Source organism: Pristiophorus japonicus, chromosome 5, assembly GCF_044704955.1.
Source record: "Pristiophorus japonicus isolate sPriJap1 chromosome 5, sPriJap1.hap1, whole genome shotgun sequence".
Taxonomy (NCBI): domain Eukaryota; kingdom Metazoa; phylum Chordata; class Chondrichthyes; family Pristiophoridae; genus Pristiophorus; species Pristiophorus japonicus.
The window spans coordinates 205,574,580-205,588,715 of NC_091981.1; the positions used below are offsets into that span (position 1 = coordinate 205,574,580).

Genomic DNA, 14,136 nt, shown 5'->3' on the forward strand with positions numbered 1-14,136 from the left:
AGGACAGGTTGGATGGACCAGAGGGTTTTTTCCTTTTTTTTAGTTCCTGGGATGTGGGGGTCACTGGCTGGGACAGCATTTATTGCCCATTGTCAATTGCTCGAGGTGATGGTCAGCCGCCTTCTTGAATACAACTAATTGACTTGTTAGACCATTTCAGAGGGCAGTTAAGAGTCAATTGTATTGCCGGTCTGGAGTCACATATAAGCCAGACCAGGTAAGGACAGCAGATTTCCTTCCCTAAACCAGATGGATTTTTAAGACAATCTAGTAGTTTTATGGTCACAATTACTGATGAGCTTTTTATTCCAGATTTATTTAATTAACTGAATTTAAATTCCCCAGCTGCCATGGTGATATTTGAGCTCATGTCTCCAGATCATTAGTTCACACCTCTGGATTACTAGTCTAGTAACATAACCACTATACAACACAGCAGGAATCTGAAGACTGCAACACTGCTATGGAGTTGAAATACCCCTGCCCTCTGCTGGCTAGAGACAAACTGGTGACCTTGGCACCCACAATCCCAGACTTGTCCACACTGGAAACTTCTGGCCACAGAAGGTCTACAGGCAATCACCTGGCCCTCACAGATCTGATCCATGTCGTCACCCAATCATCATCATAGGCAGTCCCTAGAAACGAGGATGACTTGCTTCCACACCAAAAATGGATGAGTTAGTTCACAGATGTTTCAATCAAATAATTGTTCCAAGCTTTCAAAAAGGTTCTTAAACATTTGCCAATCTTTTGGGGAAAGAATTGCCAAACAAAAATGAAGTAAAAGTAAACCCATTGGGGAGAGATACACAACATAAATTGTGTGCAAGTGACATGAGTACAGCATCCGACCCTGTATTACGGTCAGCAAAATGGACATACTATTGTACAAGATGGTTGCATTGAGGATCACCATCACTAGAGGAAAGCAATTTATTATGCCAATTAGGTCATGGCAGCCAGGCTTAGCAATACAGTAACAGCAACATACCGTCTCATAAATCATGAGACAAACTCTTAAAAATCATGAGATTTGGTAAATCATGAGTTGCTATTTTTTTTTTGAACATGAACCAATATAAATTGACAGTTCATTTATGAACCTCATTAATTGCTTTATTTAATCTCCAACAGGTCACAACTCTTTACAAAAACTATATTATTGCATCTGAAAAATATGTGGCAAACGCTGGATATATTTTAGATTAAATTGCAAGGATTATTACATGGCCGGAATGTAGGCAAAGATGCTTTAAATTTCAGGAGCAGAACACCTTCCTGTACTTTGCACAACTAGATGGTGGAGGGTTATACTGCCAAATTTTAATGATTCCACTCAGGTTGAGATGAAAAAAGGTTTAAACATTAAAATTTTTGTATAAAAAATTTATATAATTGAACATATTATTTATTTTACTTAGTGAAATTTGTTACTGCTGGTGATCAACAATTCTGTCAAGAATTGACAAATTCTTAATAGTGTATCAGCTAACATGAATATTAATTGAGAATATTAGTATCAATGCAAATTCATTAAACATAAATGCCCCCCCAGAATGACACTAATTACAGTTAGTGCAAAATCTCAAGGGTTGGAGAGAATTTTTAATGCTATCGAAAATTAATTTAGGAAACAATATATTTTCTACTCAGCTGCGCTCAGCTTGATAAGGTGTCACCGCAGATTTAATTAATTAGCTTCTTGTTTTGCCTCGGTGATTTTATAGATTATATTTAATTTGAACTTATATAAATCCAGTGGGTAATAGTTTTTCAATGTAAATGGCTCCTGATTTGTTAAATTCTTGTTGTTACAGAATCCAGTGTTTTTTTTCTGGCTAAATGCTTTATTTACACAGCAGTCCCGACTAACTGGGCCACCCAATACTTCCCAGTCATTTCCTCAGGTAAATGTACCAAACCTGGGCAGGGAACCTTTCCTTCCACTTCACACATGCTTTTCTGCAGACAGTACTTCTTGGGCCCAAAGTGTACAGGGCGTGAATGCTCCTTCTGCGCTTGCTCATTCGCCTGCAGTAACTCTCGGCTCTTTCCTAGGATTTCCTTCACACGTACAAACGATTTCTTTGTAGTTCTTTCCTTCTACATCAACCAAGACTTGTTCACCATCACCCAAATAAAATCTTAGAAATGGTGATGGTGCCAGGTTTTCGAACATAAAAATTAGGAGCAGGAGTAGGCCCATGGCTGATCTACCTCCGACAATTTCCTGCATTATCCCCATGCCCCTTGATTCCCTCAATATTCAATAAAATTATCGACCTCTATCTTGAATATACTCAACGACTGAGTTTCCACAGGCCTCTGGGCTGGAATTCCAAAGATTCACTTCCCTCAGTGAAGAAATTTCTCACCAGTCTTAAATGGCCGACCCCTTATTCTGAGACTAACCCCTGGTTTGAAAGTCCTTGGCCAGAGGAAATATCATCCATGCATCTACCCTCAAGCCCAGTCAGAATTTTGTATGTTTCAATGAGATCAGCTCTTATTCTTCTAAACTCTAGAGAATGTAGGCCAAGTCTACTCAATCTCACCTCATAGGACAATCCTCCCATCCCAGGAATCAGTCTGGTAAACCTGCATTGCACTCCCTCTATGGCAAGTACAGGTACAACGTCTCGAATCTGGAGTGGAATTGGCTGAAAAACAAACATTTTTGAGATGGCCTAGATGGAGACATCGGGCGGCGAAGGACGAGGAAACCGGTAAAAAAAACAGCGCCGGGGGGGGGGGGGGGGGGGGGAGGGGGGCTGCGGGCGGCGAGAATCGGCCGGCAATGAGGATCAGTGGATCTGCGAGCTGCGACGAACGCCGAGGTCCAAAATCTGGCAAAACACAAAAACCAGCATGGATTCATTCCGGAGGTTGCCGGATTTCAGACGTTGTACCTGTATATCCTTCCTTGGTTGAGACGACCAAAACTGTACACAATACTCCAGGTGTGGTCTCGCCAGGGCCCTATATAATTGCAGTAAGACGTCTTTACTCTTGTACTCAAATCCTCTTACAATAAAGGCCAACTTACCATTTGCTTTCTTAATTGCTTGTTGTACATGCATGTTAACTTAGTGATTCATGTACAAGTACACCCATGTCCCTCTGAATAGCAATATTTCCCATTCTCTCACCATTTAAAAAATATTCTGCTTTTCTATTATTCCTACCAAAATGGATAACTTCACATTTCTCCACATCATATTCCATTTGCCACTTTCTTGCCCACTCAGCCTGTCTATATCCGCTTGAAGCCACTTTGCATCTTCCTCGCAACTTACATTCCCACCTAGCTTTATCATCAGCAAACTTAGATACACAGATGTAATGTCGAGAATCCGGAGTTCCAGAATTTGGACTAATCGGTGGAAGGGTCGTCCGGAATACGTAAAATATTCCGGAATCCCACCGACCTCGGGGCCCTGCCGCTGCCCTTATCTTGGGGCCTCCTCGCCAGCCCGAACGGCTTCTCGGCGGGGTCCTGCCCGAACACCACCTCCTTGACGGGGCCAGCTTGAACAGCTCCTCGGCAGGGACACCATGATTACTGTATTACCCTTGTTACATGCACCTCTAATTTCCTGATTTATACTGTGCCCTAAATTACCACTACTGTTTGGGGGCCTATAAACAACTCCCACCAATGTTTTGTGCCACTTGCTGTTTCGAAGCTCTTACCAAACTAATTCTACTTCTTGATTTTCCAAGCCAAGATTCTTTCACTCGACTGTCTTTATCCCATCCTTTATCAGAGCTATCCATCTTCCTTTTCCATTTTGACTATCTCTTCTAAAAGTTAAGTATCCTGGAATATTTAGTTTCCAACCACGGTCACTTTGAAACCACGTCTCCGTAATGGCTATTAGATCAAACCTATTAATTTCTACCTGCGCTATTCATCTATTTTGCTGTGAATGCTTTGCACAGATATAGTGCTTTTAGCTTTGACTTTTTTCTATTTTTCCCTGATGTCACTTTAGTCAGTGATGCCCTATTACCTTTGTTACTCTCTGTCCCTTCCTGACCCACTCTGCTTATTTTTACCCGAAATTCTGTGCCGCTCTAGAGCCTTGACATTTCTCTTGCTGCTTTTAAATTTACTATTTCCTGAATCCTCCCTCCCTCCTTCATTAGTTTCATCTCATAGGTAGTCCCTCGAACAAGGATGACTTGCTTCTACACAAGGAGGGATGAGTTCATAGATGTTTCAATGGAGGACCCAGTGTTCCAGTCTTGAACTCCAGGGGTGGAAGATGCCTGCGCATGGATTTTTTTTTTTTTAAAAACGTGTGGTTACCGTTGCACATCAGCCACCACATGCCTTTGACAGAGCTAGGCCTTTATCCAGTGGCAAGGGTTTCATTAGTTTAAAGCCCTGTTTACTGCCCTAGTCTGAACCCAGGGATTCTGGTACTGGATCCGAGGCACGTTGACGAAAACAAACTTTCTTGATGGATCACTGCGCTCCCAGTGCATGTTGTAATTCAGTGTCAGGATCTTCAGAGTCACTGAGCACCAAAGCACAGCTCCGTAGGAACTTGAGCGGCCAGAATGCCGGGAACCGACCCTTCATCGGCATGGCTGCTAACGGGCAGCAAATTACCCTAGAATGCGAATTATATTGGGGCATTTAAAAGTTTTCAGGGAAACTACATCTTACAAGGTTTGCAAGATTCTAGAGAGAGAGGGGATGGGGATTTTGCAAGTGGAAGAGAGTTTTTCAAATTAATATCAAGTTTAATTTCAAAGAGAATGCAGTGTTGATGTGGTCGGAAATTGACAAGTGATCAATTAAAAATCAAACGGCTTAATTGAAATTGAGATTGTACAGATCTATCTGCTGAGGAAACAATTGTCGCAGTTTCTGGTTGTTCTGTTTCTGTGCACCTGCTTACTGCGCAAGAATGATGTCGTAAACCTTCGAGCTCGTTTTCCATATTTCAGAAAGTGCAGTTCGACCCATTTACAGCACATGACAAAGCAGTGCAGAGCGTCCCCTTGAAACTCTCTTGTGGACCTATAGGGGGTCGTAGATCCCCCGCCCCAACCCACGTGTCCTCAGCAGCCAATAAGGAGGCGGTGACAAAGATTAACATAGCCCGAAAAAAATCATGATCAGAGTGGGATCACGAGTAGGGCTGATTTTTCTTTTTTTTTAAATCTTGCGATGGCATTACTGGCAATATATAAAGACCAGCAAGGCTAGGAATAGCAGAAATATAGAACATAGAAAATAGGTGCAGTAGGCCATTCGGCCTTTCGAGCCTGCACCACCATTCAATAAGATCATGGCTGATCATTCACCTCAGTACCCCTTTCCTGCTTTCTCTCCAAGAAGACGGCACACTTTAAGGAATGTGGCAAAGACTACACAACCGTACCATTTACCAGGTCAAAAGCACAAGATTGCACCACAAAAAATGTTGCCAATTTGTTTCACATGTACTGTTCATTCATGGCAAGCCCGATGCAAGCATGAGGAGACACATTCAAGATGCAACATACAATTTACAGCATGCCACATATCTTCCAAGAGCTTTACACATCAAATCACTAACACGACTTAGCTGTTTGTTCACCAACACACAGGTTACTTGCTCATATGTTCCTTTGACATCTCAGGTTTCTGCTTATACAAGATAGCACAAAATTCAAGTGAACAGGTCCCAGATGGAGAAAGGCTCATAAATCAGACGCCAAGGAAAAGGTGAAGCAGCAGCCCAACTCAACCTCAGGCCTAGTACCAACGTGCTAGTGTATTGTTCCTCCTTCTTGCACACTCAAACATACATAACCAGAAAGATCACAAAAAAAGTATCTTGAAATGCAAGCTCTATTTGAAGATGCATCAGGAGAGCTAGCTTTCTAACATTTGTCCCTTTCTTAGGGCTCAATTTTCCCAGGTCATTTGCACCGTTTTTTTCTGGTGTAATTATTTAATTCGAAGTTTTTCCCCTGGAATCTGCACTGGCATAACTGCTTTAGTTACAATTTTTCTAGGTTAGGTTTTTTGAAGTCATAGAGGGCATTCCCTCATGTCTGTGCCAGTTTTCAGCATTTTTCACAGTTTGCCCCAAAATGTTTTTAATCCTAGGTCAGCGTATCTGGCCACTCCTGAAAAACCTTCTGGTGAGTTAACAGAAAGCAGCACACATTGAAAAATCGGCACTTAAAGACACCATTATTTTTCATCGAAGTTTTTGGAGGGAGTCTCTAACACTTGAAATATCCATAATAAAGTTCAACTTTTTTTTTTTACCTTTCAACAGAGTACATGGAAGTTTCTTGGATTTCTGAGGTTTTACTTTTTTTTTTACTCACACGCCACCATTGAACGTCTTCAAGCAGAGCTGGAGGGTTGTAGCATTGGCCATCAGTATCTGCCCCACGCCCGGACACGGGCTCAGCTGGAAAACAAGCTCCCGGGGGGGGTGAAAGAGGTGGCGATCGGAGAGCTTCTGCATTGAGCCTGGGGAGGGAGGTGCCGATCGGAAGGCTTCTGCACTTGGCACAAGACTGTAATGAGTTTGGGGGGGGGGGGGGGGCAGGGGGAAGACAGATGTCCATCCATACAAATCTTGGGAGAGAACAAAGAACCTGTCCTGCCTGCTGTGTTAATAATGGAACAAATAATGAAAATGAGTCAGATTTAATGTAAAATATATTTTATTCAAAAGTTTAACAGTTTGTACTTAACTTTAATAAAATTATTGCATCAAACTTTTAAGTTTTCAGTTACGATCACTTACAAACTTTTAAACTTGTAAATTTACATAACTTACAAAAAACTTTTAATTTGAGAACAGTAACAATAATAACAGCAAAGAAAGGCTGCACCAATCTCTCCTCCACCTTATTCTAAGACATCCCGCCAGGCTTGGTCTTGGTGACTCCACAACCCCTGCGCAGTGTTTCTGGGGTTGGCACCAAGCTTATTCTTTCTAAGATCTCAGGTAGTGTGCATCTGTTATGGGGGGGGGGGGGGGGAAAGAGGGGCGGTGGCAGGCAGCAATGTGGAGGGCTCGACTTGGGCATCTTCAGAGGCTGATATGGGGATTGGAGTGGGAGTGGCAGTTGATTCTATCAATGGGCGCGGGGTCTGGGCGTGTTCCCTTATTGCAGCAGCTAACTCCCACATGCCGTCCCTCATGCGCCCTGTACAAAACTGTCAACTATCTGTGACATTCCCTCCCTCATGTTCAGTGATAGTGTTTGCACCATCTCTGACAGTCCATCCCTGATGCTCACTGACAGCACATCACCTACCTGTGACATTTCCCTCCCTCATGGTCACGGACATCGTTCCCATTTCTCGTGAGATTGCTGATACTTCTCCCGACAGTCCCGCTATCTCATCACCAACCCCACTGATTGTGTCCAGGAGTAATCGCATAAGATCAATGCTCTCCCCACTTATTGCCATCATCTGAACCACATCTGTTTGATCCTGCACTTCAGGAGAGCACGGGCAAGCTCTCCTTCCCCTCCTCCCACGGTGTGGCTCACACCCCACCACTGGGATCCACATCCTCGGAAGGTGGGACCCTGGGTGTGGCTTGTTGCACCCCACCACTGGGACCCACAGCCTCAGAAGGTGGGGCCCTGGGTGTGCCTCACTGCATCACACCACTGGGACCCTCAACCTCGGACTCTAGGAAACCTGGAATGTCCCACCAACATTTAAACCATTAGTCACGGAAGGGGCTGGCGCCTCAATGAGCGGCACCTGCACCTTCAAAGTCAGTAAAACAGTGGGGGCTTCATCCATCTCCATCTCCACATTCTCATGCTCTTGGTCTGGAGGGTGAGATTGGAAGATGTTCTGCTCTTCAGGTTCGTCCTCGTCTGAATCTTCTGCATTGTCAGGGTTGGCCTCAATTTCTGCAAAATATAACAGAACACAGACAAATGGTTAGCAGCAGAGGAGGGGGAAAGGTGGGTGGCATGAGTAGGCTCACAGAGCACAGGCAGCAAGCTGGTTTGAAGGACCACGATGAATGATAGTACATTGCATCAACCGAAGTGTAGCTGACGGGAGACATCCCCAGGAACCGAAGCATGGCTAGCCCACGCAGTACTTAACATTTAGCAAAGCCAGACTGTGGAATTTACAGGACTTACCCTCTCCCTCGAGTGTGGGCCCAGCTTGTGCAGTGGTGGTTGCTTTTCTCCAGGCAGGACCCATCAAAACAGCAACCTTCTCTTCCAAGGGTGTGAGTGGCTGCAAATTTGCAAGGACGACTCCTATTCGAGTTCTTTCCCTTTTATTATGTGCCACCTTCCTCTGAATAGATGAAAATGCAATTTTTTTTTTTTAAAAAGAGAGGGTATCTTTCTGCTGGGTGGGACATATACAGCTGGTCACATTTATAATTCCATTGAATAAATTCAAATATTACTTACAGTAATTACGTGACCAAGGTCCTGCCATTTCTTTTTACACTGACCTCCAAATCTCGTGGTGGTCACCATTGCGCAGTAATCTTCTGCAACTTAGTTCCAGCGTTTTTTCATTTCTTTGGATGGAACTTTTGTGTGACCTCTGCTGGAGTCCAGCTCCTGCCATCTGGTCTCAATCACAGTAACTAGTGCTTCCACTTCATCCTGTAAGAAATTCTTGGTCCTTGAACCACGTTGCATCTTGTATTGCTGCAGATCCGATTTTTCACAACGCTCCTTCTCACACACAACTGGCTCTTTAAAAAATGGCCAATTGCCAACTCGGAGCTGTACTGCGCATGCACGTCCATTGAAATAATGTCAAAAATGGCACTTTTGTTGTCGCGCATGTGCGGAAGGTGCAGCATAGTTTTTTCGGCGCAGACAGCAGCCTCCGTTCCCCGAGGCGACTGGACACGCTGCGCGTCGCCAAATTTGAATTATACATCAGGGAAACTTTGGCAAAATATTTCTGCCGTATTTCTGGCCTAGATAAATGGGCGTAACTCCGACAGTACGCCAGAAAACAGGCTTAGGCAAAATTGAGCCCTAGATCATTGTAGGCCTGGAAGTACTGAAATGCTGCTCTGTCAGTGGCCGAGAGCAAGGCTGCACTACACAACACAACACACACTTCATCCTGCTATGAAGTTTTCAATCAACATACCTATAAATATCCCAGAATACATTAGGGAACTCGAGGAGCCAGTACTAATTGAAGCAGAGTGCACATGCAAGGAAGAACAAAGAGTACTCGGATGGCTGTGTCCCATCTTCAATATTCTGCATTCTTGGAAACCTTGGCACCTGAGGAACATTCTGGGCCATGTTAAGCTGATGCCTTTTTGCCTTGATGAATGCATTTCTCCTTGAAAACAAGGAAATAAGGGCTCAGTTGCTCAACAGAACTGAACATATGTTGCCAGTGGTAGCTTGAAAGACTTGCATCTATATAGAGCCTTTCACAACCTCAGGACATACAAAGCAATTTAAAGCCAATTAACTATTTTTGAAGTGTAGTCACTATTGTAGGAAATGCTGCAGCCAATTTGCACACAGCAAGCACCCACAAACAGCAATATAATAATGACCAGATTATCTGTTTTTTTTTATATAGTGATTTGATTGAGGGATTAACATTGGCTAGGATACTGGGGAGAACTCCCCTGCTCTTCTTTGAAATAGTGCCATGAAGTCTTTACATCCACCTTTGAGAGCAGACAGTGTCTCATTCGAAAGACAGCACCTAACAGTGCAGCACTCCCTCAGTACTGCACTAGAGTGTCACCCTAGATTTTTTTTTGCTCGTTTCTTGAGTGGGACTTGAACCCACAGCCTTCTGACTCAGCCACGGTTGACATTTCAGCTTGGAAGGATTCGGTAGCATAACAGACTGATGCAGTCCTGGCTTTCACACCCAAGGGAGGAGCTGTCCATGTGTTTTTTTTGTAGGTCAGCCTCCAGGAAATGGCATAGTTTAACAGCCTCCATTGTGAAGCAATGGTCGTGAAGAGAGGCATCATCCAAGATGCCAGGTTAGGCTACCTAGGTCAGTAAGTTCAGGTCCTGGGGTAAGGACAGGCGCTAATATAAACCTGAGTTGCAATCACACCTGACTTTCTTGGCCCATCTCCCTCAAAATCTTGGGAGCACCATTAGAATGCTTTGCGGCAAGCAAAATTACAGCTACAAGCAAGCAAGGCTATTGTAGGAATAGCAGTAAATAAGTCTTGCGGTACTAAAATAAATGAGGCAACGGGAAGTAATGCACTTATTACAACGCAGATGAAACCAGCTGATAAGTGAAAAAAAATCAAGTAATCTATATTGGCAACTTGTGTAGTTTTAGTCAGTTAAGTTCCAGATTCACTCATGCACATACATGGGGTCTTACCAACCTACCCTTAAGGATTGAGTATTTAGGCAAGTGGGGGGTTCTACATATGCCAATTTCTCAGTCGTTTTAGAGACTCAAACAATGTGATGGGCTTCTTTGCATGCAGACAAGAGGCTGGCAACAAACAAAACGTCAGTGTTCACTATGAATCTAATTAACTTATGGTTACTATTGCTCCAATTGTTGCCTACCTTCAAGTCACTTACCTGACCTTCTTTGTTACACAGAACTGCATCCTTCCTGACAAGGACATGCAACTTACTGAGTAAGCAAACAATGCTGAATGCTTTCTCAGATTACCACAATAGGAGATGGGAGATATGAGTTGTGCAAATTTTAAGTGGGTTTTCCTGTATACAAAGGATGCCTGTGGTATCTGAAACTAGGTCTCCATACATATCAAATCAGCTACTGAAAACCCAATGAAAACTGGTCAAGTTCAGATAATGTTAAAAATATTAACCCATCCTGGATCTATCCATCCACTCTATAGCACCATCTTCAATGCCATCTGACGTATTGTCACTTCCCAGCTCCATCTCTACCACAATCCCTCCATTCTGGTTTCCATCCATAGCAGAACACTTAAAAATATAAATGCAATCAGTTATGATGATCTGGAATTGGATAAATAATTGAAGTGGAAAATTTTACAAGGCTGTGGGAAACGAGCAGAGGAGTGGGAATAATTGGATAGCTCTTTCAAAGAGCCGACACAGGCAAGATAGCTCAAATGGCCTCCTTCTGTGCTGTACGACTATGATCTCCAGAAGTGGCTTTGCCCTCCCCTCCCAAGTCCTCAAAGATACATCCTTGGTTTACTCCTTTTCCATCTCCTTGGCAACATCATCTCCAGCATTGGATCAACTTCCATTTATATACCGATGACACACTTGATGTATCTTTCTTATTTCTCTCTACCTCACAATTACTTCCACATTACTCATCTGACATCAAGTCTTGGATCAGTCACAAAACCATTGTTTCAATGCCCGGCATAAACTCTATCACTGATACCATCCGTCTTCCCAGCCACTTGCTTAGGCTGAACAAATCATCAACCTCCCACCGCCACCCCACCCCCTTGACCTACATTGGTTCCTCGCACACCCAATTTAAAATTCTTGCCTTATTCATTAAAACTCTCCACAACCTCGCACCACTCTACTGCTACAACCTCCTATAGGCCTCTTCTGAACATTGCCTCTTGTCATCCATCCCACACCACCGCCCAGCAACTGATGTCAATTTTTAGCCACATCAGCCATAGGCTGTGAAACTCCATCCCTAAATCCCTCCCCTCTGCCACTACTTCTGTGGCCTCCTCAAAACAATCTTTTGACCTACCCTTCAATTAGCTCCACTCACTGTGCTAAGAATCAGTAGCCAATGACCTACAAAAATTAGATAAAACCTGCAATTGGGCAAATCAGTGGCAGATGAAATTCAATACAAAATAGTGAGATTCTAAGCAATGGCATGAAAAAATGAAAATCACAATTATACTATGGACGATATAGAAATAACCAAAAGAGCAACTGACAACTACCTAAGCAGAATATATTTGGCACTTAACATGTCACATCAGTGATAACCACAAAAACAAGGTAAATGCTTAATTATATTGGTAGGTCAGAGTACAAGTCAAAAGATACTATTCTAAGACTGAACAGTGCCTTGATTAGATAACACTTTCAACACGGTGTTCAGTTTGTCACAAAGGGAATTAATTGGCATTGGTGAGGTTAATCCACAACACTACTTGATATATGGTAAAATAAGAAATGGTGAAAAAAAACATCCAAAACATAACTTTTCCACACACAAGAGTAATCCCACACTTTGGTCTTTGGACTGGAGGCAAAAACTTTTGGTTCATTCAACAGGACATGATGGAATAATAATGTAAATCTTCTATTCTGGATGGATGACCTGAGATGGGACAAATGACTTCTCATATGAATCCATCATGTGAACCCAAGTGATTCCACCTTGAGGTTTCATCAGCACAATTTAATTAATTGCTTTTTAAAAACAGCGATGTGGACGGTGGAACAGATCAAGTGTGAACATTATCAAACTTCGACTCCCCGTCTCCTAACACTACCCCCACTTTGCCTGCCGTTCCTGGCCATCATAAGTCGATCTTTAAGCATCGCCACATTGGTGATAACGGGATCCTGAAGTATTTGAGGGGCTTGAAACGCATGTAATGATTGCGTTCATGGCCGGCAGGGCATCGGCCAACTGAGCGAACTATAAAATAACGTAACCAGTTACAAAAAAAATGAACAACTGGCTTCAACACTAAACTCAACTGAAAGGCGACGAGGTGGGAATGAAGTTGTAAAAAGTAATCCCCACCCCACACACTCCCTCCTTCTTCCTGCCTCGTCCAAGCAGCAATTAATCGCCATGAAATTTAAGAAATGTTGGAAGCGTCGAAAAATGGCCATTTCGGTGTATAATCGCAGGCGTCGAGAGCCGCACACCGCCCTTCACGGCTCTGGGGAACGCAGCGCGTGGCTCAAGCTTTAGCTTTGCTTTATCATAAGTTAATTAACCAACACATTTTTGAAACCAGTTCGTGAACACATAACATGGAGACTAATCGTGGGTTATGTCCCCCATCCATTTCTTTTTTTTACCATTTCGGCCATTTTCTTCACCACCATCTGCTAACTTCCTACCAGCAGACTCGGCGCAACACGCGCCTCCGCCGCGCGCACTATTTATATGTGGGGTCGGTCACCACCGCTCATTTAATCGAGCAGGGGGAGCCTAAGGGGCAGTTACAAAGTCATCGTATTTTAGTAATTATTCACCCTTTCCGGTAAATAGTCCCTATACTAATAATATGTACAACATTTGTTAGGACGCGAAACGCCATAACAGCAAGCCAAAATGATGACAGTAGAAATGAGTGTATTTTCGATGTATCCTGTACAGGTGGGCGATGGTAGAGTCCAAGCCAGCCCGCTTTCGCGGCGAGTAGATTCCGCCCACTCCGGCGCGTGACCCGAAGCTAGAATCCAAAGGCCGCCATTTTGTTGCATGAAGAACCGTTCAACGCCCCAAAATATTTTAAAGTTCAAAAATGGAGGGAGGTGATCAGGCACCTGCGGCGGGACCCTGAGCTAATGATTAAAATCCACCCTCATTTCGAAGTCAGAAATTTATGAGGAGTGAAACCACCCCGCTGCAATTAAAAATATAGAATTATTAGATATACACAGAGCTAAGATGTTAGCTATCGTCTGGGTGGTACATGTCCAACTCAGTCTAATTTCAGGAGTGACGCCCTCGGTTCCGCTTTTTGTATATTATACATATTTAACTCTCCAACTGAGCTTACTTGTATAGTTTGTATTCATTCGTCAGAGCTTCTGCGGACTGAAACAGACCCTAAACATTGGCTAGTTTGACCACAGCTCGCACCTTCGGCACTTGGCGAGTCTTTGTACTCAAACGTCCTCGCATTGTAATCCTTGTATGTCTCAAACCCACGGTTATAAAAAATAACTTTGTTTCTACCACGAGTATTATAAACCCTGTTGCTTTCTATATGTGCTGGATAAACGTTTGGTGATTTGATGCCTTTGTCTCAGGTTGGCGATGTAGCTTTGGCTAAATTTATGTCTTCGTGTTTCACATCAGAGAGCTGCATAAAAGACCATGTTGAATGCAGAACAGCAGTAGTGATGAGAGAGGTCATAAAATAAAAGACGTAAGTTTTAAGCTTGCTAGTATTGCGCCATTTGGTTGTACTTTAGAAGGGCAAG

At 43.3% G+C, this 14,136-nt stretch overlaps 1 protein-coding gene and 1 pseudogene across 8 annotated transcripts in view; both read right to left on the bottom strand.

The window, feature by feature from the left end:
- The window catches only part of dazl (deleted in azoospermia-like), a 160,051-nt gene extending 146,979 nt beyond the window's left edge, over positions 1-13,072 (bottom strand). For 7 of the 8 annotated variants that reach the window (XM_070881249.1, XM_070881246.1, XM_070881247.1 and 4 more), the window contains exons 1-2: positions 13,003-13,072; positions 2,559-2,663 (exon numbers count right to left, since the gene is read on the bottom strand). In XM_070881249.1, the coding sequence (XP_070737350.1) occupies positions 2,559-2,663; positions 13,003-13,029 (132 nt within the window). In that variant the 5' untranslated portion in view covers positions 13,030-13,072. The remainder of the gene's footprint in view (positions 1-2,558; positions 2,664-13,002) is intronic. The other variant, XM_070881248.1, reaches the window with a different exon arrangement.
- LOC139264572 (small ribosomal subunit protein mS25-like) lies at positions 1,855-4,597 on the bottom strand (annotated as a pseudogene).
- Positions 13,073-14,136: the final 1,064 nt, after the last annotated feature.